This window comes from Manis javanica, chromosome 7 (assembly GCF_040802235.1).
Source record: "Manis javanica isolate MJ-LG chromosome 7, MJ_LKY, whole genome shotgun sequence".
NCBI classification, from domain to species: domain Eukaryota; kingdom Metazoa; phylum Chordata; class Mammalia; order Pholidota; family Manidae; genus Manis; species Manis javanica.
In genome coordinates this window covers 47,578,173-47,602,534 of record NC_133162.1, presented here as the reverse complement: position 1 = coordinate 47,602,534, position 24,362 = coordinate 47,578,173, and the positions used below count along the sequence as shown (strand labels likewise).

General features: G+C 37.7%; 1 protein-coding gene across 10 annotated transcripts in view; it reads right to left on the bottom strand.

Annotated features, from left to right (window-relative positions):
• Nucleotides 1–24,362, bottom strand: part of RUFY2 (RUN and FYVE domain containing 2) — a 62,500-nt gene that overhangs the window by 21,387 nt on the left and 16,751 nt on the right. For 6 of the 10 annotated variants that reach the window (XR_012133202.1, XM_073240950.1, XM_073240949.1 and 3 more), the window contains 6 exons: nucleotides 22,257–22,326; nucleotides 20,687–20,788; nucleotides 20,433–20,549; nucleotides 19,466–19,633; nucleotides 18,513–18,610; nucleotides 15,264–15,383 (listed from right to left, as the gene is read on the bottom strand). Coding sequence is in view for 8 of the 10 variants with exons in the window: in XM_073240950.1 (XP_073097051.1) it covers nucleotides 15,264–15,383; nucleotides 18,513–18,610; nucleotides 19,466–19,633; nucleotides 20,433–20,549; nucleotides 20,687–20,788; nucleotides 22,257–22,326 (675 nt within the window). In the remaining 2 variants the exon portion in view is untranslated. The other 4 variants (XM_073240954.1, XM_073240951.1, XR_012133203.1 and 1 more) reach the window with 3 other exon arrangements.

Genomic DNA, 24,362 nt, shown 5'->3' with positions numbered 1-24,362 from the left:
AGAGATCGGCTCCAGGAGCACCAGTCCATACTACACTGGGTTCTGGAGATTAGTGGGACTGGACAGCAGGGAGAGCAGAACACTCTGGGAGGCTGAGACTCCAGCCACTTGTGAAGGACAGGCACACCCTACCCGTCCACTGAGACCCAAAGCAGAGGTAGCAGTTTGCAAGATTTGCCAGCAGTGGGAGGAGGGCCAGAGAGGCAAGGACGAGACAGAGTTCTCTCCACAGGATAAAGAGCTGGTGAACAATATTGCCCAGCCCTGTCTCAGCCTGAGGAGCCCCAGATGCTCCATTCCCCACTTGCTGGCACATCAGCCCTGGGGTGCTTCCCTGCTCACCACCAGCACACCAGCCCACTTGGTCCAACAGCATTAGACTTTGCTGCGTGGCAGGTAGAGGAAGGCTCTCCAGCTTTCTTGGTCTTGTACCAGCCCAGCTGGGGGGGCAGCTGCAGGAAACAGCTTGAGAGCTTCTTCCTCCCGGCAGGCACTCAAATAAGGTACTGCATGCATCACCACCACCAGAGGGCGCCCCTGTGACTGACTGCAGCAGCTGCACACCCAGCATGGGGCCCAACCCAGAGCTGCACAACAACCCTGTCCACCCCGTTAACCCTGCATCCCTATCACTGCTGCAGGCAGACAGAAGGTGGTCTCACCCACAACAATAGCAGCAGAAGCCACTGCTCTGGTCACAGATGGCCGGCCAAGGCAAACTGCCAGCTGCAGCAGACAGATCGCTGCCAGCAGACAGAAAGGCATCCCCAATGACTGCCCACCAACAGCAACTGGGGCTCAACCCCAAAGGAGAACCAGGGACTAGAAAGTAAATGGTCTTGAGTTTCTGGGTACCACAGGATGCCTTCTTCATAAAGTTATTACTCTCTAGACTAGGAAGCATAGCAGATTCATGTAATACATTGGAAGTAACACAGAACCCTGACAAAATTAGAAGGCAGAGGAGTATGTTACAAACAAAACTACAGGATAAGACACCAGAATGAACTAAATGAAATGGAGATCACCAATATTCTTAATAAAGATTTCAAGTTTTATAAATATGCTCATTGATCTGCAGGAAAGTACTGAAGATCTCAGGAAGGGCTTCCACAAAGAGAGTTGACAAAGAGGCAGAGTGAAGAATACTATATCTAAATGAAAAATACAATGGAGGGAATAAAAACACACTGCTCCAAGTAGAAGAGACAATCAATGAGGCGAAAATTGGAGAACTGGAAAACAATGAGACTAAGGAACACAGAGAAAAAAGAATCTGTAGAAATGAGAGGATGCTAAGAGAGCTGTGTGACAACTACAAATGAAACAATATTCTCATTTAATAAGGGTCCCAGAAGAAAGTGAGAGAGAAAAAGGAGTAGAAAGTCTCTGTGAAGAAATAATTGCTGAAAACCTCCCTAGTCTGGGAAAGAAAATAGACACTCAGGACACAGAAGTACAGAGAGCCCCTAACAAAAGAAACCCCAGGAAGACAACACCAAGACATATAAAAATTAAATGACAAAGATTAGAGTAAGGAGAGAGTATTGAAAGCAGCTGGAGAGAGAAAAAAGATTACTTATAAGAGAAATCCCATCAGGCTATCAGCAGACTTCTCAGCAGAAACTTTACAGGCCAAAAGGGAGTGGCATGAAATATTTGAATATTTCAGTATTTGTACTGAAACAGAAGGATCCCCAACTAAGAATCCTCTACCAAGCAAGATTATCATTCAAATATAAAGTAGATTAAAAAATTACCAAATAAACGAAGGCTCAAGGAATTTATAATCCTTAAACCAACATTATAGGATATGTTAAAGGGAATGCTGTAAATGGAAACATTCCCAAGGCTAAATAGTTTTCACCAGTGAAAATAAACCTACAGTGGATTATAAAAACAAAGTAAAAGGAAGAAAATAGCAGTAGATGCATAGACATTGAGAAGGAACTAGTGGTTACCAAAGTGGACGGGCTGGGAAAGGTAGGGGAGGGGAAGGGGGAAAAGGGGCACAATAATTCACAATCAGAATAGAAGTTGGTCATGGGGATGGTAGTACAGCATGGAGAATATAGTTAATGATTCTGTAACATCTTATTATGTTGATAGATAATGACCACACTAGAGGAAGTGAGGATTTAATTATATGGGTAACTGTTGAACAGCTGTGTTGTATATTTGAAACCAACATAGGATTGTATATCAATGACATTTCACTATAACAAAAAGAAAGAAAATAAACCCACAGTAAAGGTAGTATACCAAATAATTACCAAGCAACTATAAAATTAAAACAAAAGTAGCAAAACCAACTATATACAAAATCAGTCAAGGGATACACAAAAAGTGCAGATTATGACATCTAATATATAAAGTATGGAGAAAAAAGTACTTTAGATTATGTTTGAAATAGGGCAATCATCAACTTAATATAGACTGTTATATATTCAAGAGCTATAGTTGAATCCTACAGTAACCACAAACCTAAAGCTTATAATAAATACACGAAAGAATAAAAAAGAGGAATCCAATCAAACACTAAAGAAAACCATCAAATCACGAGAGTATAAGAAAGGAAGAAAGGAACAGAGAGAAGCTATAAAAACAACCAGAACACAATTAATGACATAAGGTACATACCTATCAACAATTACCTTAAATGTAAGTGGACTGAATTTACCAAGAAAAACACACAGAGTGGCAGAATGGATAAAGAAACAAGACCCATCTATCATATGCTGCCTACAAGAGACTCCTTTCAGACCCAAAGACATACACAGACTAAAAGTGAAGAGATGGAGAAAGAGGATTCATGCAAATAATAGGGAGAAAAAGCAGAAGCACAGTACTTATATCAGATAAATAGATTTCAAAACAAAGAAAGTAAAAAGAGATAAGGATATTACATAATAATAAATGGATCAGTCCAACAAGAGGATATAACTACCATAAATATCTATATACCCAACATAGGGGCAACTAAACATGTAAAACAAATTTTAATAAAATTAAAGGGGGAAAAGACTGCAACACATTTACTTTAGGAGACTTTAACACACCATACACATTACTAGATCAACCAGACAGAAGATAAATAAGGGAACGGGCACTGAACAATACATTAGAACAGATGGACTTAACAGATACCTACAGAACACTCCATCCAAAAGCAGGATACACATTTTTCTTAGGTGTACATGGATTGTCCTCCAGAACAGATCACATACCAGGCAACAAAAAGAGCCTCAATAAATTCAAAAAGATTAAAATTCTATCAAGCAGACATTGTTGATCTCAGACAACAATGGTATGAAACTAAAAATAAATTACACAAATAAAACAAAAAAGCCTGCAAATACATGAAGGCTAAACAACATGCTTCTAAATAGTCAGTGCATCAATGCACAAATTAAAATAGAAATAAAGCAATACACAGAAAAAAATGAACAACTCAACAACCCAAACTGTGGGATGCTGCAAGGCAGTTCTAAGAGGAAAGTACATAGCAATACAGGCCTACATCAAGAAACAAAAACAATCCCAAATAAACAGTCTAAACTCACAATTAGAAAAATTAGAAAAAGAACAACAAATGAAACCCAAAGTTAGTAGAAGGACATAATAAAGATCAAAGCAGAAATAAATAACATAGAGAAGACTAAAACAAAAATTAATGAAACTAAGAGCTGATTCTTTGAGAAAAAAAACAAAATAAGTAAACCCCTTGCCAAACTTACCAAGAAAAAAAGAGAGTACACACATAAACAAAATCAGAAATGAAGAAGGAATAGTCACAATGGATCCCACAGAAATACAAAGAATTATTAGGGAATACTATGAAATATTATATGCCAGTAAACTGGACAGCCTACAAACAATGTGCAAATTTCTAGAAAAAGACGACCTTCCAAGATTGATCTGGGAAAAACAGAAAATCTGAACAGACCAGTCACCACCAATGAAATTGAATTGGTAATCAAAAAACTCCCCAAAACAAGATGGCTTCACAGCTGAATTCTACCAAACATTTAAAGAAGATCTAATACCCATCCATCGTTCTTAAAGTATTACAAAAAGTGGAAGAGGAGGGAAATGTCCAAAATCATTCTATGAGGCAAGCATTACTTCAATACCAAAACCAGATAAAAATACTACAAGAAAATTTTGGACCAGTACCTCTGATGAACATAGATATAAAAATCCTCAACAAAATATTAGTAAACCAAATTCAAAAATACATTAAAAGGATCATCCATCACAACCAAGTTGGGTTTCTTACAGGGATTCAAGGACAGTATATTTGTAAATCAATCAATATCACACACCACATTAACAAAGAGAAAGATAAAAAACACATGATCATCTCAATAAATGCTGAAGATGCATCTAACAAAATTCAACATCGATTCATAATAAAAACTTTCAAAAAATGGGTGTAGAAGTTATGTACCTCAACCTAATAAAAGCTATACGTGACAAGCCCACAGCTAACATACTAATGGTGAAAAGCTGAAATCTTTTCCTCTGAGACCAGGAACAAGACAAGGATGTCCAGTTTTATTCAGCATAGCACTGGAGGTCCTAGCCACAGCAATCAAACAACACAAAGAGATAAAAGTCATTCAAATTGGTAAGGAAGAAGTTTCTGTCACTATTTGAAGATGACATATTATACATAAAAAGCCCTAAAGATTCCACCAAAAAATTCTTAGAACTAATAACTGGATCAGGCGAAGTTGCAGGATACAAAATTAATACACAGAAATATGTTACATTCCTATACACTAACGATGAACTAGCAGAAAGAGAAATCAGGAAAACAATTTCATTCACAATTGCATCAAAAAGAATAAAATACCTAGGAATAAACCTAACCAAGGAAGTGAAAAATGTGTACTCTGAAAACTATAAGACACTAAGAGAAATTAAAGAAGACACAAATAGAAATCTATCCCATACCCATGGATAAGAAGAATTAATATTGTCAAAATGGCCATTCTATCCAAAACAATTTACAGACTCAATGCAATCACTATCAGAATAGCAACAGCATTTTTCAATGAACTAGAGCAAGTAATCCTTAAATTCATATGGAACCACAAAAGACCCCAAGTAGACAAAGCAATCCTGAGAAAGAACAAAGCTGGGGGGATTACGCTCCCTGACTTCTAGCTATACTACAAAGCTACAGTAATCAAAACAGTATGGTACTGGCACAAGAACAGACCCATATATTAATGGAACAGAATAGAGAGCCCTGACATAAACCAATGTATATATGGTCAATTAACATATGCTAAAAGAACCATGAATATATGATGGGGAAAAGACTTTGGTGTTGGGAAAACTGGACAGCTACATTCAAGAGAATGAAACAGGACTACTGTCTAACCCTATATACAAAAGTAAACTCAAAATGGATCAAAGACCTGAATGTAAGACATGAAACCATAAAACTCTTAGAAGAAAACATAGGCAAAAATCCCTTGAATACAAGTATGAGCAATTTTTTCCTGGACACATTTCCTCAGCCAAGGGAGGCAAAATAAAAAATGAACAAGTGGGACTACATCAAACTAAAAACTTCTGTACAGCAAAGAACACCATCATCAGAAAAGGCATCTTACAGTAAGGGACAATATATTCATAAATGACATATCTGATAAGGGATTAACATCCAAAATACATACAGAACTCATATACTCCAACACCCAAAAATGAAATAACCTGATTTAAAAATGGGCAGAGGATCTGAACAGACACTTCTCCAAAGAAAAAATTCAGATAGCCAAAAGGCACATGAGAAGATGCTGCACATTGTTAATCACCAGGGAAATGCAAATTAAAACTACAGTCAGGTATCACCTCACACCAGTTAGGATGGACAACATCCAAAAGACAAGAAATAATGAATGCTGGCAAGGATGCAGAGAAATGGGAACCCTGTTACACTGTTGGTGGGAATGTAAATTGGTGCAACTTCTGTGGAAAGCAATATGGAAAGTTCCTCAAAAAACTAAAATCAGAAATACCACTTGACCCAGTAATTCCACCTCTAGGAATTTACCCAAAGAAAACAAGATCCCTGATTCAGAAAGAGAAATGCACCCATATGTTTATTGCTGCACTATTTGCAATAGCCAAAATATGGAAGTAACCTAGGTGTCTATCAACAAATGAATGGATCAAGAAGATAGGGTACATATACAGAGTGCAATATTATTCAGCCATTAAAAGAAAAGAAATCCTGCCATTTGCAACAACATGGATGAATCTAGAGGGTATTATGCTCAGTGAAATAAGCCAGGTAGAGAAAGACAAATACCATATGATTTCACTTATTTGTGGAGTACACAAACAAAGAAAACAGAAAGAACAAAATAGCAGTAGACTCATAAACACTGAGAAGTGACTAATTGTTTTGATGGGGGAAGGGTGGGCATGGTTAGGTGGGAAGGGATAAAGGGACACAAAAATTCTCAGTCATAATATAAGTTGGTCATGGGGATGGTAATACAGCATGGAGAATGTAGTCATTGATTATGTAACATCTTCCTGTGTTGACACGTGGTAACCGCACTAGTGGAGGTAAGGGTTTAATAATATGGGTAACTGTTGAACCACTATGTTGTATATTTGAAACCAATATAAGACTGTACATCAATAATACTTCAATAAAAAATATAAAGATTAGGTTGAAAGTAAAAAAATAGAAAAATACAAACAATCTTTTGTTTACTAAATGAAAACATTAATCAATAGAAAAAAGGAATGGCTATATTAGTATCAGATAAAGTAGACTATAGAGCAAAGAAAATTACCAGAGACAAAAGGTATACTATATAATGATAAAAAGGTCAATTCACCAAGAAGACACAGCAGTCCTGAATGTGTAGACACCACACAACAGAACTTCAGAATACAAGAAGCAAACTAACAGAATTAAAAGTAGATATACACAAATCCACAAAAAGTGTAGATATTTCAAATCTCTCAAAAACTGACAGACTACTAGGCAGAAGCAGCGAATAAAGAGAACTTAACATCTCAACAATGCATCTAAAGGCGCTTATCAAGTTATGTATCATACATGGCATGTGGTCTCATTTAATTATTTGTTAAACATAACACATAACTCTATTTCCTATTATTCTCTTATTTTAATTATAAAAGTGGTACATATTTACAGGGAAAAAAATACTGATGTTTAAAAAGTAAAACATACTCTCAAGATGGAGGCATGAGTAGGGTGGCATAAATCGCCTCCCAATAACGTATATATTTTGAAAATACAGCAAATATAACTATTCCTAAAAGAATAACCACAAGACACAGTATATGACCCAGGCTACCTCTGTGAGAACCCAACATCTAACGGAAAAGGGTAAGATACAAAGCCATGACACGGAGGGACCTGAGCACTCCCCCAACCCCAGCTCAGCGGCAGGAGGAAAAGAATCAGAGCGGGGAGGGAGTGGAAGCACAGGACTGCTAAATAACCAGCCCTAGTGATCTGCACCGGGAGCACTGACACACATTGCATGGTGCACTTGATATTAGAGGAGCAGAAAAGCAAAATGCGAGATTAAGACTGAACAGGTTCCCCCAGCCGGCTGCCCTGAGACAAAAGAAAAGCAGGCGCATTAAAAGTCTTAAAGGGACAAGTGTTTAAATCGTCCTGGCACACTCAGCCCAACAGGCTAGGAACATTAAGGAACTTCAGGTGCCCTAACTTCTGGGTGGCAGAGCAGCACTGAACCCCATCACAACAATTAGCAGGCTGCCATTCCTTCCCCCGTCAGCACTGCAAGCAAACCAGCTGAACCGCCATTGCTGCGGAAGCCAGGGAGCAGCCCCACCTACAGCAACCAAACAGCTTAACACAGAGGCTTCTCCTTGCATGTGGCTAACCAGCCCAAACCCAGAGGCTGCTCCCTGTGCATGGTTGACTGACACAGACAGTGGAGACTGGCACAGAGTCTGAGAGGCACAAAGGGGCTTTGTTCTCACAGCAGAACATAAACCATTGCCTGCAACCCCACAAGTGCTCTAGGCCACCCCAAGAGCTGTCCTGCCCATGGCAGCTCAGGGAATTAACTCAGAGACTGGTCCCTGCACACAGTAGACTGGCACAGACAGTGGACATGGGCGCAGAGTCCAGGAAGCACGAAGGGGCTTTGTTCTTGCAGCAGAACACATGACACTTGCCTGCAACCCCTGATAGTGCCCTAGGCCATCCCGAGGGCCGCCACGCCCACAGCTCAGGGGATTAACCCAGAGACTGCTCCCTGTGTGCAGTTAACCAGCACAAACAGCAGAGACAGGCAAGGTGACCAGCAAACAGTAAGGGACTTTGTTCTCCCAGGTGACACATGTGCCACTCACCGGCAACCACTCCCATTGCCATTAAAAGGCAGAAGAACCTTGTACAATCTAAAATCCCCCAAACACCAAACAGAGGGCTTGGTGACACTTACATCACCAATCTTCCTGAAAAAGAATTCAAAATAAAAGTCATAAGCATGCTGATGGAGCTACAGAGAAATATTCAAGAGCTAAGGGATGAATTCAGGAGGGAGATAACAAATCAATCAAACAATGGAAGAACTGAAGAGCAGACTGGATGAAGTAGAAGAGACTGTTAATGGAATAGAAATCAGAGAACAGAAACACAGAAAAGCTGAGGCAGAGAGAGAAAACAGGATCTTTCAGAATGAAAGAATATTAAGAGAAATGTTTAACCAATACAAAAGGAACAATACTCGCATTATAGGGGTACCAGAAGAAAAACAGAGAGAAAAAGGGATAGAAAGTGTGTTTGAAGAAGTAATTGGTGAAAACTTCCCCAATCTTAGGAAGGAAATAGTCTCTGAGACCATGGATGCCCACCGATTTCCCAACACAAGGGACCCAAGGAGGACAACATCAAGACATATAATAATTAAAACTGCAAAAATCAAAGATAAGGACAGAGTATTAAAGGCAGCCAGAGAGAGAAAAAAGGTCACCTACAAAGGAAAACCCATCAGGCTAACATCAGACTTCTCAGAAGAAACTTTACAGGCTGGAAGGAAATGGTATCATATATTCAATGAACTGAAAAAGAAGGGCCTTGACCCAAGAATACTCTATCCAGCAAGACTATGTTTTAATTTGGAGGAGGGATTAAACAATTACAGAAAAGCAAAAGTTGAGGAAATTTACCTCCCACAAACCATCTCTACAGTGTATTTTAAAGGAACTGCTCTAGATGGAAGTATGCCTAAGCTAAATAGCTGTCACCAGAGGAAATAAAATCACAGCAAAGAAAGTAGACCAACCAAATACTAACTAAATGCAAAATAAAATCAACTAAACACAAATTCAGTCAAGGTAAACACAAAAGAGTACAGAATAAAACACCTAATATATGCAGAGTGGAGGAGGAAGAAAAAGACATGAGACAAATAAAGAATCATCAGACTGTGTTTATAATACCATAATAAGTGAGTTAAGTTACACATTTAGATAGTAAAGAAACTGCCCTTGAACCTTTGGTAACCATGAATTCAAAGCCTGCAATGGCAATAAGTACATATCTATTGATAATCACCCTAAACGTGAATGGTCCGTATGCACCAATCAAAAGACACAGAGTTACAGAACGGATAAAAAAGCAAGACCCATCTATATGCTGCCTATAAGATACTCACTTCAAACCCAAAGTCATACACAGAGAAAAAGTGAAGAGATGGAAAAAGATACTTCATGCAAACAATAGGGAGAAAAAAGCAGGTGTTGCAGTACTTATTTCAGACAAAATAGACTTTAAAACAAAGAAAGTAACAAGCAAAAAAGAAGGACATTACATAATGATAAAGGGGTCAGTACAACAAGAGGATATAACCATCATAAATATCTTTGCACCCAACACAGGAGCACCAACATATATGAAACAAATACTAACAGAATTAAAGGAGGAAATAGAATGCAATGCATTCATTTTAGGAGACTTCAACACAGCACTCACTCCAAAGGACAGATCCACCAGACAGAAAATAAGTAAGGACACAGAGGCACTGTACAACACACTAGAACAGATGGATCTAACAGACATCTACAAAACTCTACACACAAAAGCAGCAGGATACACATTCTTCTCAAGTGCACATGGAACATTTTCCAGAATAGAACACATACTAGGCCACAAAAAGAGCCTCAGGAAATTCAAAAACATTGAAATTCTACCAACCAACTTCTCAGATCACAAAGGTATAAAACTAGAAATAAATTGTACAAAGAAAACAAAAAGGCTCACAAACACATAGAGACTTAACAACATCTCCTAAATAATCAATGGATCAATGACCAAATTAAAACAGATCAAGCAATATATGGAGACAAATCAAAACAACAACACAATGCCCCAACTTTTGTGAGATGCAGCAAAGACAGTTCTAAGAGGAAAGTACATAGCAATCCAGGCCTATTTAAAGAAGAGAGAACAATCCCAAATGAATAGTCTAAACTCACAATTATTGAAACTGGAAAAAGAAGAACAAATGAGGCCCAAAGTCGGAAGAAGGAGGGATATACTAAAGATCAGAGAAGAAATAAATAAAATTGAGAAGAATAAAACAATAGAAAAAATTAATGAAACCAAGAGCAGACTCTTTGAGAAAATAAACAAAATGGATAAACCCCAAGCCAGACTTACTGAGAAAAAGAGAATCTACACACATAAACAGAATCAGAAATGAGAAAGGAAAAAATCACAATGGACCCCACAGAAATACAAATAATTATTCGAGAATACTATCAGAATCTATATGCTAACAAACGGCAAAACCTAGTAGAAATGGACAACTTCCTGGGAAAATACAACCTTCCAAGACAGACTCAGAAAGAAACAGAAAATCTAAACAGACCAATTACCAGCAATGAAATTGAATCGGTAATCAAGAAACTATCCAAGAACAAAACCCCTGTGGCTTGATGGATTCACCAATGAATTTTACCAGACATTTAGAGAAGACATAATACCCATTCTCCTTAGAGTTTTCCAAAAAATAGAAGAGGAAGGAATACTTCCAAACTCATTATATGAAGCCATCACTCTAATACCAAAACCAGCAAAGACACCACAAAAAAAGAAAGCTTCAGACCAATATCTCTGATGAGCATAGATTCAAAAATACTCAACAAAATATTAGCAAACTGAATTCAAAAATACATCAAGACTATCATACACCATGATCACGTGAGATTCATCCCAGGGATGCAAGGATAGTACAACATTCAAAAATCCATCAGCATCATCCACCCACATCAACAAAAAGGACAAAAACCACATGATCATCTCCATAGATGCTGAAAAAGCATTCTATAAAATTCAACATCCATTCATGATAAAAACTCTCAACAAAATGGGTATGGAGGGCAAGTACCTCAACATAATAAAGGCCATATATGATAAACCCACAGCCAACATCATACTTAACAGCAAGAAGCTGAAAGCTTTTCTCCTAAGATTGGGAACAAAAGAAGGATACACACTCTCCCCACTTTTATATAACACAGAACTGGAGGTCCTGGCCACAGCAATCAGACAACACAAAGAAATAAAAGGCATCCAGATTGGTAAGGAAGAAGTCAAACTGTCACTGTTTACAGATGACATGATATTGTATATAAAAAACCCTAAAGACTCCACTCCAAAACTATTACAACTAATATCTGAATTCAGCCAAGTTGCAGAATACAAAATTAATATGCAGAAATATGTTGCATTCCTATGCAATAATGATGTACTAGCAGAAAGAGAAATCAGGAAAACAATTCTATTCACAATTGCATCAAAAAGAACAAAATACCTAGTAATAAACCTAACCAAGGAAGTGAAAGACCTATACCCTGAAAACTATAAGACACTCTAATGAGAAATTAAAGAGGACACTAACAAATGGAAACTCATCCCATGCTCCTGGCTAGGAAGAATTAATATTGTCAAAATGGCCATCCTGCCTAAAGCAATCTACAGATTCAATGCAATGCCTATCAAAATACCAATAGCATTCTTCAATGAACTGGAACAAATAGTTCAAAAATTCATATGGAACCACAAAAGATCCCGAATAGCCAAAGCAGTCCTGAGAAGGAAGAATAAAGCAGGGGGGATCTCACTTTCCAATTTCAAGCTCTAGTACAAAGCCACAGTAGTCAAGACAATTTGGTACTGGCCCAAGAACAGAGCCACAGACCAGCGGAACAGAATAGAGAGTTCAGATATTAACCCAAGCAAATATGGTCAATTAATATATGATAAAGGAGCCATGGACATACAGTGGGGAAATGACAGCCTCTTCAACAGTTGGTGTTGGCAAAACTGGACAGCTACATGTAAGAGAATGAAATTGGATTACTCTCTAACTCCACACACAAAAGTAAACTTGAAATAGATCAAAGACCTGAATGTAAGTCATGAAACCACAAAACTCTTAGAAGAAAACATAGCCAAAACTCTCTTGAATATAAACATGAACAACTTCTTCGCGTACATATCTCCTCGGGCAAGGGAAACAGGGGTGAAAATGAACAAGTGGGACTATATCAAACTAAAAATCTTCTGTACAGCAAAGGACACCACCAGTAGAACAAAAGAGCATCCTCCAGGATGGGAGAATATATTCATACATGACATATCCAGTAAGGGGCTGACATCCAAAATATGCAAAGAGCTCATGCACCTCAACAAACAAAAAAGCAAATAACCCAATTAAAGTATGGGCAGAGGATCTGAACAGACACTTCTCCAAAGAAGAAATTCAGATGGCCAATAGGCATGTGAAAAGATGCTCCACATTGCTAATCATCAGAGAAGTGCAAATAAAAACCACAATGAGATATCACCTTTGTGGATAAAATGAGAGTTCTTGTGGCCAGGATTCTCACCTGGCCCTGGTTGACTAGCCCACTGCACACCTGTGGGCAATACATGGCTGTTGACTCTATATAAAGAGCTCCGCCCAGTGCTCTGGGCATGACATGGTGGCATGGTGGCACAGCTGCATGGCTGCAGGGGAGCAGAGCAGAGGCTGGAGTGGTGGCAGCGCCAAGGACAGAGGCCCAGAGGATGGCTGTGCAGGACGACTGTGCAGAGAGGCCCAGAGGACAGCTGTGTGGGACAGCTGCGCAGGCAGAGAGGTCCAGAGGATAGCTGTGCAGACAGAGGGGCCCAGAGGATGGCTGTGCAGACAGAGGGGCCCAGAGGCAGAGACCGGCTTGCTGCTTGCAGACTCACTCTGAGTGAATGGGACTCTACTGACTGACCTGCCACCTGGAAATAAAGTTGTGTTTAACCCTTTCACCCCAAGAACGTTTTACTGTCATTTTCTTCGGTCACATTGAATCCATAGCAAACTTGCCCGGGGTTGAAACCCATTGGCAAGACCACTTCACACGAGTTAGGATGGCCACCATCCAAAAGACAAACAACAACAAATGTTGGCGAGGATGTGGAGAAAGGGGAACCCTTCTACACTGCTGGTGGGAATGTAAATTAGTTCAACCATTGTGGAAAGCAGTATGGAGGTTCCTTAAAAAGCTTAAAATAGAAATACCATTTGACCCAGGAATTCCACTCCTAGGAATTTGCCCTAAGAATGCAGCAGCCCAGTTTGAATAAGACATATGCACCCCTATGTTTATTGCAGCACTATTTACAATAGCCAAGAAATGGAAGCAACCTAAATGTCCATCAGTAGATGAATGGGTAAAGAAGAGGTGGTACATATACACAATGGAATATTATTCAGCCATAAGAAGAGAACAAATCCTACCATTTGCAACAACATGGATGGAACTAGAGGTTATTATGCTCAGCAAAATAAGCCAGGTGGAAAAAGACAAGTATCAAATGATTTCACTCATCTGTGGAGTATAGGAACAAAGCAAAAACTGAAGGAGCCAAACAGCAGCAGACTCACAGAACCCAAGAATGGACTGACAGTTACTAAAGAGAAAGGGACAGGGTTGGATGGGTGGGAAGTGAGGGATAAGGCTGGGAGTGGGAGTAAGGGGCATTATGATTAGCATGTATAATAATGTTGGGGGCACGGGGAGGACTGTACAACACAGAGAAGACAAGTAGTGACTCTATAGCATCTTACTATGCTGATGGACAGAGACTGTAATGGGGTATGTGGGGGGGATTTGGTGATGGGAGGTGTCTAGTAAGCATAATGGTCCTCATGTAATTGTAGATGAATGATACCAAAAAAATAATAATAATAAAATAAAAATAAATTAAAAAGCAGCAGCAGACTCACAGAACCTAAGAATGGACTAACAGTTACCAAAGGGAAAGGGACTGGGGAGGATGGGTGGGAAGGGAGGGACAAGTGGCAAAAGGGGCATTATGATCAGCACAAATAATGTGGGGGGGGGGCATGGGGAAGGCAGTATAGCACAGAGAAGACAAGTAGTGACTCTAGCATCTTAATACACTGATGGACAGTGACTGTAATGGCGTATGTGGTGGGGACTTGATAATGGGGGGAATCTAGTAACCACAATGTTGCTCATGTAATTGTATATTAATGATAACAACAAAAAAATATACACACACACACAAAAAAAAAAAGTAAAACAGAAAAAACCCGTCAATCTGCCCTCACTTCTCTATATAATCATTCTTTAAATTCTTTATTCTTTAAATTTATATTCTTTAAATTTTTTCCTACATATATATAAATATACACGTATTTATGGTTTTGATTTTATTTAAAAATGGAATTATACTTAGTATAGTGTCTGCAATGTGCTTTTTTTCAACTCAGTGACATACACTGACATCTTCCTATTTGGTGATATATAGAGCTATCATATGTAGTACTAAAAAAAATGTCCTAAGAAAACATGTTCTTTGATATTATACGTTCCTTGGAGTTACAGAGGCCTATTCTACTCAGTTACCTAGAAACATAATGGCTATCAGATTAATGTTAAACAACAGCATAAATAATAAAACTCTCCTTGAGCAAGAAGATAGCAAGACAGTTGAAAGTGCTCTCTAACCAATAAAGGGAGTGAAATCATAAGTTTTATCATAACTAAGTTTCCTAACTTCTTTATTTTTTAAGGAGAAATCCCCAAAATCTAATTGGCATCATTAAATAAATGAAAGTATAAGTATTCTACTAATATTGGTAAAAAAAAAATAAAACCATGGATGGAGTGGGAATTATGTTAATTGAAGTATTTGTTTCCAAGAGTGAAATACTCACAGCTGTTTCTCCTTTTGGGAGATTTGTTTCTGCAGACTGTCGGATTTACTCTGACATTCTTGTAGGTATTTCTTGTCCTCATCTTCAGATTCCATCAGCTCCTTCTCTGCTTGCTGCAATCTGGTGTAATTCAAATCAACTTTGGGTAAAACTGAGGCTAGAACTAGGGTGTAAAAGGGTGAAGAAGACAAATAAAAGAAAAATGGGGAAATAGAAACATTTCTAAATGAAAACAAAGTTTGGGGGAAAACTCACAAACTCAAACATGAAAGAGCCACACAATGTCTAGAATTTTGTTGTGTGTTTTCATTTTCAGTATAACATACATATGCCCAGAATACTATCTTCAAATTTGTTTTATTTCTTGTTCATAATTAACAATGTAGAGCAATACAGCCTTTACCACTTATGTAGAGCATGATGAGTCAATTTTCAAAGTATAATTGGTGCATTACTGCCTTTTTACAAAACCATGAAAAGCATAGTATTTATGTCTACACTAGGTGAAGAAGCCACATTGTTATATATTATGCTAGGATGTGTATGCCAGGAATCAAGTGTGCTACACGGCCAAGAGCAAAGACTTGCAATCATTTCAAGTAACAGCCAAGTCCTCCCTATAGGACATTCACTAAATTTATGCCAAAGCTGTGTGTGTGTGTGTGTGTGTGTGTGTGTGTAGGACACTCATCAAATTTATGCCAAAGCTGTGTGTGTGTGTGTGTGTGTGTGTGTGTGTGTGTAGGACACTCACTAAATTTATGCCAAAGCTGTGTGCGTGTGTGTGTGTAGGACATTCACTAAATTTATGCCAAAGCTGTGTGTGTGTGTGTGTGTGTGTGTGTGTGTGTGTGTAGGACACTCACTAAATTTATGCCAAAGCTGTGTGCGTGTGTGTGTGTAGGACATTCACTAAATTTATGCCAAAGCTGTGTGTGTGTGTGTGTGTGTGTGTGTGTGTGTGTGTGTAGGACACTCACTAAATTTATGCCAAAGCTGTGTGCGTGTGTGTGTGTAGGACATTCACTAAATTTATGCCAAAGCTGTGTGTGTGTGTGTGTGTGTGTGTGTGTGTGTGTAGGACACTCACTAAATTTATGCCAAAGCTTGTGTGTGTGTGTGTGTGTGTGTGTGTGTGTAGGACACTCACTAAATTTATGCCAAAGCTGTGTGCGTGTGTGTGTGTGTAGGACATTCACTAAATTTATGCCAAAGCTGTGTGCGTGTGTGTGTGTGTAGGACATTCACTAAATTTATGCCAAAGCTGTGTGTGTGTGTGTGTGTGTGTAGGACATTCACTAAATTTATGCCAAAGCTGTGTGTGTGTGTGTGTGTGTGTAGGGCATTCACTAAATTTATGCCAAAGCTGTGTGTGTGTATTTTAAGAGTCAAAAGAATTTAGTACTAGTTGGCAACCTTCTTTAGAGACTGTTTTTGTTCTTTCTCATTGAGTTTTAAAAATTAGCTAAAAATGTGATTTTCATTTTTTCTTTTTATTTGTAAGTCATTGCTTCTCCCTGTGCTTAGCTCCACTCTCTGCCTCCTATGGCCTTCTAGGATATCTTCGATTTAACTTCAATATTTTTATATGAAACATGTCCCAAAAATTCAAAGTACATTCACTCTTTGTAGGGAATCTTAAGATAATTTCTATTCAACTAGCCAAAAAATTGCCTCTTCTTTTCTTCCTTAAAACCATACCAATGGGGCAACCCTCACACATTTCAGAAGTATAAACATCACTTCCAAGGAAAAGAGAGTAACATTCAAGTTACCTCTAAATCTAAATTTAAGTAAAAAATATTAATGTTGGGGTGGTGGGGGTGCCAACCTTCTCTCTAAGGTCACAGAAACTAAAATACAAGAGTGAGGTAGGCCTTGAAGTTGTGCTATCATAGAAGAGGGCTAAACAGAACTGGAAAACTGAAGTGCTAAAGTACAAGACAATGGCCAATCTGAGTTATACACTATTTTAAAACATATCTAAAAATCAAAAAAAGAGCCGTTAGGCAAAGAATGGGCTAATTGGTGGTGGAAGGGGGAAGCTGTGCCAATACACTGTGAAACCAAAAGTTAACCTATTTTTAAACAATCTTTATGTTTTCCATCAAAAAGTAGCTAAAAAGATAAAACTTCATTTAAAAGTCCTGACCTCCAAAGGGTCAATACTCAAATCAGCTCTTGTGCACAAGGTTTGAGGAATGTTTTTTGGAAATCCAAGTGCACCCACTCTGCTCTATGGCAGTGTATTACCACAGCAGCTGATCAAGATGTGTACAGGGTTCCTAATACCCTTTTAGAATACTTAGTAGCATAAATTCTTTTCTATGTAATATATTATAAAATTGCTGATTTTCTTTTTATCTGTTTAAACACAAGTGGTTTTCAGAAAGATATATCTTTGACCAGCTTGTACTGGTCCTGAGTGTCACTGCTGGCACATTTCACCAATGACATTGCAATTGTCCTAGTTTGAGTTAACAAATCATTGTCACTTCATAATGGAATGGACAGAAATCAAAGACAGAAAAAGGTAATAAAAATGTCCAAAATGTAAAAATGGGGATAAAGAAAAAGAAAAAGAAAAAGAAGAAAGAGGATGTCAATAAAAGAATATTCATGTCAATAAAGCATTAATAGTTATGTTTTTCATAAGCAGATTCAAAGAAAGCAATGATAAGACATATGTTGACAACAACATGACAGGTCAATGGAAATACATTACATTTTCCAACAATAAAAGTGAAAAATGGCAATATAAAACTACTCAATTTAAACAAAATTATTTCTTGGATTTTGTTGAGGGTCCTAGCTCAAAGAAACACAGCTGAACTGCCAACTCAGAAAGCTTGATTTCAAATAGAGATGGTGAATGACAAAGGATATGACCATCAATACGCATGGAAATCAATCAGAGATAATTCCACCATGGATTTGTTAATTCTTTACTTTTTCGAGGTTTTTGTTTGTGTCCTTGTTTTATGTAATAGATTGAACCATATGAAATTGCCAATATTAGGCCTGTAAAAAAAATCTACAGAATGCAAGTTCAAATCAATCAGCCTAATATGAAGCAACTTGATTCCATGCACCAACCAAATAAAAAAAGCAAAATTCTGCTGGGCTAAAAACAAAACAAAACAAAAAGTCCTAATAAATTTTCCTAATGTTTTTTTGTGGCAGGTGTCAGAGTTGAATAAAGAAAATGGGGGGGAAGGAAAAAAGAAAATAAGACTGGAAATGCCGTACCTTTGTTCCAGCTGCCTCATGGCTACAGTAATTTTATTGGTTTTTTCTTCTAGTCGGGAAATTATTTCATTTTTTTCTTTCAAACCATCTTCGGAACCCTACTTAGAAAAACACAAAAGCTAAAGAGGTTTTGATATTTAAATATGAATATAAGTTTTGTATACCATTTTGCTAGAGGATTGTTACTCTAAAATGAGCAGAGTCGATTTACAGATTAAAATACTCCTATATTATAAAGCAGTAGTACTACTAATCTTCATTTAAAATGTAAAAAAAGATAATATATTGACAGTTTACAAAACTCAAATATGTATTGATGATTAGATAATACTATTGTATCAATGTCAACTTCCTGCTTTTGATAACTGCACTATTATGATTATATGAAAGAATGTCCTTACCCTTAGAAAATATATACTGAAGCATTTAGGTATAAAAATAAAATAAAATAAATAAAGTGTAATAAAAAAAGTCTTCAATGTTGGAAGACAATAAAATAAACTCTTGTAAAATGAGCTATTTTTCAAATTAAATTGTAAAGGGCTTTTGGCAATAAGTCTATGTAACAGCAATGTCATTTTATCAGAAATTAATAATTATTATAGTAAAGTACTTCAATCAAAATTAAATCTTCCTCAGGACTATACTGTATAAAGAGGTTCACAAAAATATCTCACCTATTCAGACTGAGTTTTCCCAAGAGATTTAATTTTCATATTGTAAACCCTTCAGCATTAAGAAACACATTTAGATAGGTGACTTTTTTGTTTGTTCTTTGCTTCTTTTTTCATTGCTACATTTCTTAAGCTTCCATTTAGAAAAAGTCACTGGTTTTTATTACCAATATGGCACAGTTAAAAAGGACTTTTCTCTTAAAAACCAAACCCTTTATACAAATACTCATTTTCAACTTACATAACAAGAAATTCCAAGAATTTAAGAACATTCCTTACCTGCAACTTTTGATACATCTCTATGTTAATTGCTTTAACCTCCTCTAGTTGTTGTCGAAGGCCAATAAGTGTATCTTGCTTCTCATGAATATCTTTTTCCAACAGCTTCATGGCAAGTTCAATCTCATGTTTCATGCTAACCTGTACTGCTAGCTCACTCTCCACATCCTGCAATTTCAACAAATCCTCAGTTTACGTCCTACTTCAGGATGTCAAAATCAGAAACACAGAGTTAATCAGATCAAGAAAGTTTTGTTTCAATATGCAAACTACTCCTTTTGAGTTGTAATCCCCACTAAAGGGAATCAACCAGGCCCAATGACAATATAACATTCTAAATATTTTCATATGCAAATTTTGCTAAAATGAAAGCATATTCTAGATTCTGTTCATTTTCACTATTCTACTGGTTCAAGAATTAAATATTTTTATGCCTCATAAACTCGGTATTAATTTTCCTTAAACAAAGAAGTTGAAGTAGTCTGTACAAGTAAAAGTCAAAGATATCTCAAAAATCCCATTTCACAAACAGTTTTAATGTCTTCTCTTTAAGAATTTTACATCAGAAGGAAAAGAAATTTCTTAACATTACAGACCAACAGCAAAGGGATGAAAAGGCCGGCAATACTTTCTTTTTGACCTGGGTAGTAGTTACACATGTTATAATCCATTAATATTCATATTTTTCTATAGGTATTATATAATTTCAAAGGTTAAAAGACAAGTTAATTTTAAATACGATTTTACTAATATTTAAATTTCCATCCATTTCACAAACATAAGATTGTAACACTGTTCATAAATACTGTTTAAAAAACACTGATACAGTAGGAGCTTAAATAATTTGAGGGGATTCAGGGAGTGAAACTGCTATCTCACAGCAAGGAAAAAAAGGCTGAAAGAGATTTTAAGTGGTGCTTAAGGGTAAATCTTTTTTTTTGGCTAATATAACTATAATATAACCTACTTGTCGTAACTGAGATTCATCTCGAAGCTGCCTTCTGGCGTCATTGTACATTTCATCTAGCCCCTGCCGAGAATGCTTGTATGTTTGAAGTTCAGTTTCTGCATCCACTTTGGTAACCTAAGAAAAAGAAGAAACATATGACTTTTTATTCTATAATCACTACTATTAATACAGCACAGAAATACCCAGACTATGCAAGTCCCCAGAAATGGCAACTTCTGACACAAGACAGTCTGTAATCAGTCTACACTTACCTCTAAGTGTTGCTGTGTTTTCATTAAAATCAATTTATTTTCACTTCGTAATTGATGATTTTCTTCTTGGAGTTTAATGATATTATTCTTTGCTATTGCTAACTAAAAATTACAAAACAAGAGCAAGAAAAAATATTTTAAATATCTTTATTTATACTTGCTTTACAGGTTATGTGCATGGCTATAAGCAATAGAATATAAAATCCTAAAACTAGTAAAATGTCTCTCACCTGTACAGAAACTTTCATAAGAAAAATGTGCTCCTACTGTCCCAAGATACCACTTAAAGAAATCATAGCCTTATTTCTAATATTTCCTTTTGTTAGTTGAAACATATGCTAGTAGGAGCATATTATGCTTATTTGATTTACAGTATGTCTGGAATACAAAGTGCCTGAGTAAGCATGTCCAGAATTATGCCGTTGAACAGCAAGACTGTAGAGACTTGTACAAAGCTAAAGCATCTGAAAAAAAAGAAGGCTATGCTATCAGTGAAAATTTAACACAGACATCCATGATAGCCAAACAGGACACCCTATGAAGTCTGCGCACCCAGATTTGTAAGTGACCATCACAAATGTAAGACAGCTCTCATCAAAGTTAAACATGAATGACTAAGAGGCTTGGTTCTCAGGCCCAGAATGAAAAGATGGATCCTAGGAAATGAAAGCAGGGAGTACTCCTAATGTTGGCTTGTAAATTTTTTTGGAACACTTTGTCAGGGACACAACTTGAACTTCACAGTGAGCCAGAGGCCAAGAAGAGGCACAAACTAGTCAGCAGCTTTCTCTAATGGTCCCAATCTATCAAACTATCAAAATGAAGAAGCATTCTTAACTGCAGTCACGCAAACAATCATGGACTCCCTGGTTTGGTAAAATTAGGCCAGTTCTAAAAGAAGTAACGATTTTAATGAACATGGAAAATGGGGTTCATAGTACTAACAAATTTCTTCCTCTCACCTAAATAATTCTAAATATAGAAAGCAATAATTCTGCATTTGATATTTTTAACTTATCTAAAAAACAACTTTACAAATAATATTAATAAGAGAACTGAGATACATTCCTGGTTCTGGGGCCACCAAGAGAGCCACTTTGACAATGCAGGAAACCAGAGCACACAGATGTTTTACACACGGAAGGGTGGAGAAAAAGGTAGATGTGATTGTGCAGTGATGCTTGTAAAGAAAAGTAATTTGAATAGTGGTACAAAAGGAATAGTATTATTTTAACAGGAATTTCTAACTACAGGCCATTCCACTACATAAACACAGGTCATTCAGATTTAAAAGTGAGAGATACAGCTTATTTATAGAATAGTTTGGATGAGTTTCATCTTTGGGGCTCATTTCTAGAACTGAGTATCTTAATTCAATTTTGCCTGAGAACATGTGGTTTCTCTAGAACTTAAAATCATCAATTATAACTACATTACAGGTATTCCATCACAATGACAAAAATGTGTGCTTTCATGTGTACACACACTTAATGCATTCAGACTTGAAATGAAAAAGGTTTGCAAATACTAGGTCAAAGAAAGACAATTATCCACGAGTGGGTGACAATACCTCTTCAATCAGCTTAGTGTTTGACTTTTCTAATGAGTCAACTCTTGAATGAAGACTGCTGACTGTGCTGCTGAAATTAATAAAGAAAAATCTCATTCAAAATCACACAAACTCATAATAGCAAGAAAAGTATGGTATACTGGACTTATGTTGACTAACATGCACCAACTGCTCTGTCTGAATTTCTGAGAGTGGGAAATTAAGCTGCATAACTTGATAAAAAGTTGATATTCCATTAAAAATTCCACTTGATACTACTCATTATTTTTTACTGTCTTCTTAGGGTTCTTCTTACATTTAACATATATTGAGCAAAGGAAATGCCACAAAAAGATTAGTAAATATTGCTCAATCCAAATTTAAAATTTAATATTTCCTAAAAAATGTACTTTAAATGTCTATTTTATAATTAAGTGCTTTAATGAAGCTCATAAACAGTGGTCTTTTACATAAACCCCATTCTTTTTCCCCTCTTCACTTTCATAGTAACTTGAAGATCTCCAAAGTCACCCAAGGTTTAAGAAATGTGAATATGAGATACCCTACAACAGGTACCCAGGCAGCCTGCAGCTAAGCAAATACCTCATTTTTCAAGGATACTGATCAAAATCAGGTTACACAACATGAACACACTTGTTTTTTTCATTTTTGTTTAAATCAACCAACATTAGACATTACTGTCATTGTTTTGCAAGGCCTGCTTGATTCTATCATCTCCAACTTCCTCTAATAAAATGCAATGTGCTGTAGCATTATAGTAAAATCTATAACAAATTCAACAAATTTTACACCAATCTCAGAAACAATACTAGCATTTTAACTAGTGAAAAAAAAAAGTTTTTCCATTCATTTCAAGTCAGTTTTAAAATACAATTATTCTTAGGTAAACAACATGAATTTTTCACAAATAGCACCAGGTATCCTGATGGTGATAAAAAACAGCTACAAGACAGATTTTGGGAAGATGGTGGCAGAGTAGGGCAGCGGAAATCTCCTCCCAAAACTACATATATTTTTGAAAATACAACAAACAAAACTACACCTAACAGAAAGACCAGAGGATACAGTACAACAGCCAAGCTACATCTACATCTTCTCACAAATGCAGCTTCTCACGAAGAGGGTAAGATACAAGACGCAGCCCAGAGGGAAGCGAGCGCTCTCCCCACCCCAGATCCCCGGCAGAAGGAGAGGAGTCAGAACAGGGGTGCGGTGGGGAGTGGCAGCCCAGGACTACTAAATAACCAGCCCTAATAATCCACACCAAGAGCACAGACACACATTGTATGCTGTGCTGGATATTAGGGAAACAGAAAAATAAAATCTGCGAGCAGGTCCCCACAACCAGCTCCTCTGGGAAAAAAGAAAAGCGAGTGCTTTTTGAAAGTCTTAAAGGGACAGGGGCTTCACAGCTGGAAGGAATCATCCTGGTACACACAGCCCAGCAGTTGGGAATCCCAGGAAACGGCAGGTGCCCTAACACCCTGGGTGGCAGCGGACTTCTGAACCCCCATACAGCGATAAACAGCCTGCCATTCATTCCCCATCCCGTGCAGCCCCAGCCAAACAGCCTGGGATCGGCCAAGCAGCCTGAGAGCAGCCGCGCCCACAGCAGGTGCCCAGACCCTCCTCCCAGTGTGCAGATCCCTGGGCCAGATCCAAAAGCTGCTGCTGGTGCACATCTGCCTGGCGCAGGCAGAGGAAGCCAGTGCAGGGCACGAAGGGGCACCATTCTCGTGGAAGAGCACACCTGGCGCACCTGCCTCTCCCCGCAGGGCTCTGGGCTACTCCACCCACCACAGCTCAGGAAATTAAGCCGGAGCATACTCCTGGTGTGCAGGTAACTGGCATAGGCAGCTGAGAAGGGCAGGGTAACCAGAAAGGAGGAAGGGAATTAGTTTTCCCAGCCAGCACACACGCTACCTGCCTACAACTACCTCTATTGCCATGAAAAGGCAGAAGAATTCGGTCCAGACCAGAGTCACCCAGACAACCCCTGAGAGAGGGCCTGGGGAGATATATTTAACCACTCTACCTGAAAAATAATTCAAAATAAAGGTCATACCTATGCTGATGGACCTGCAGAGAAATATGCAAGAGCTAAAG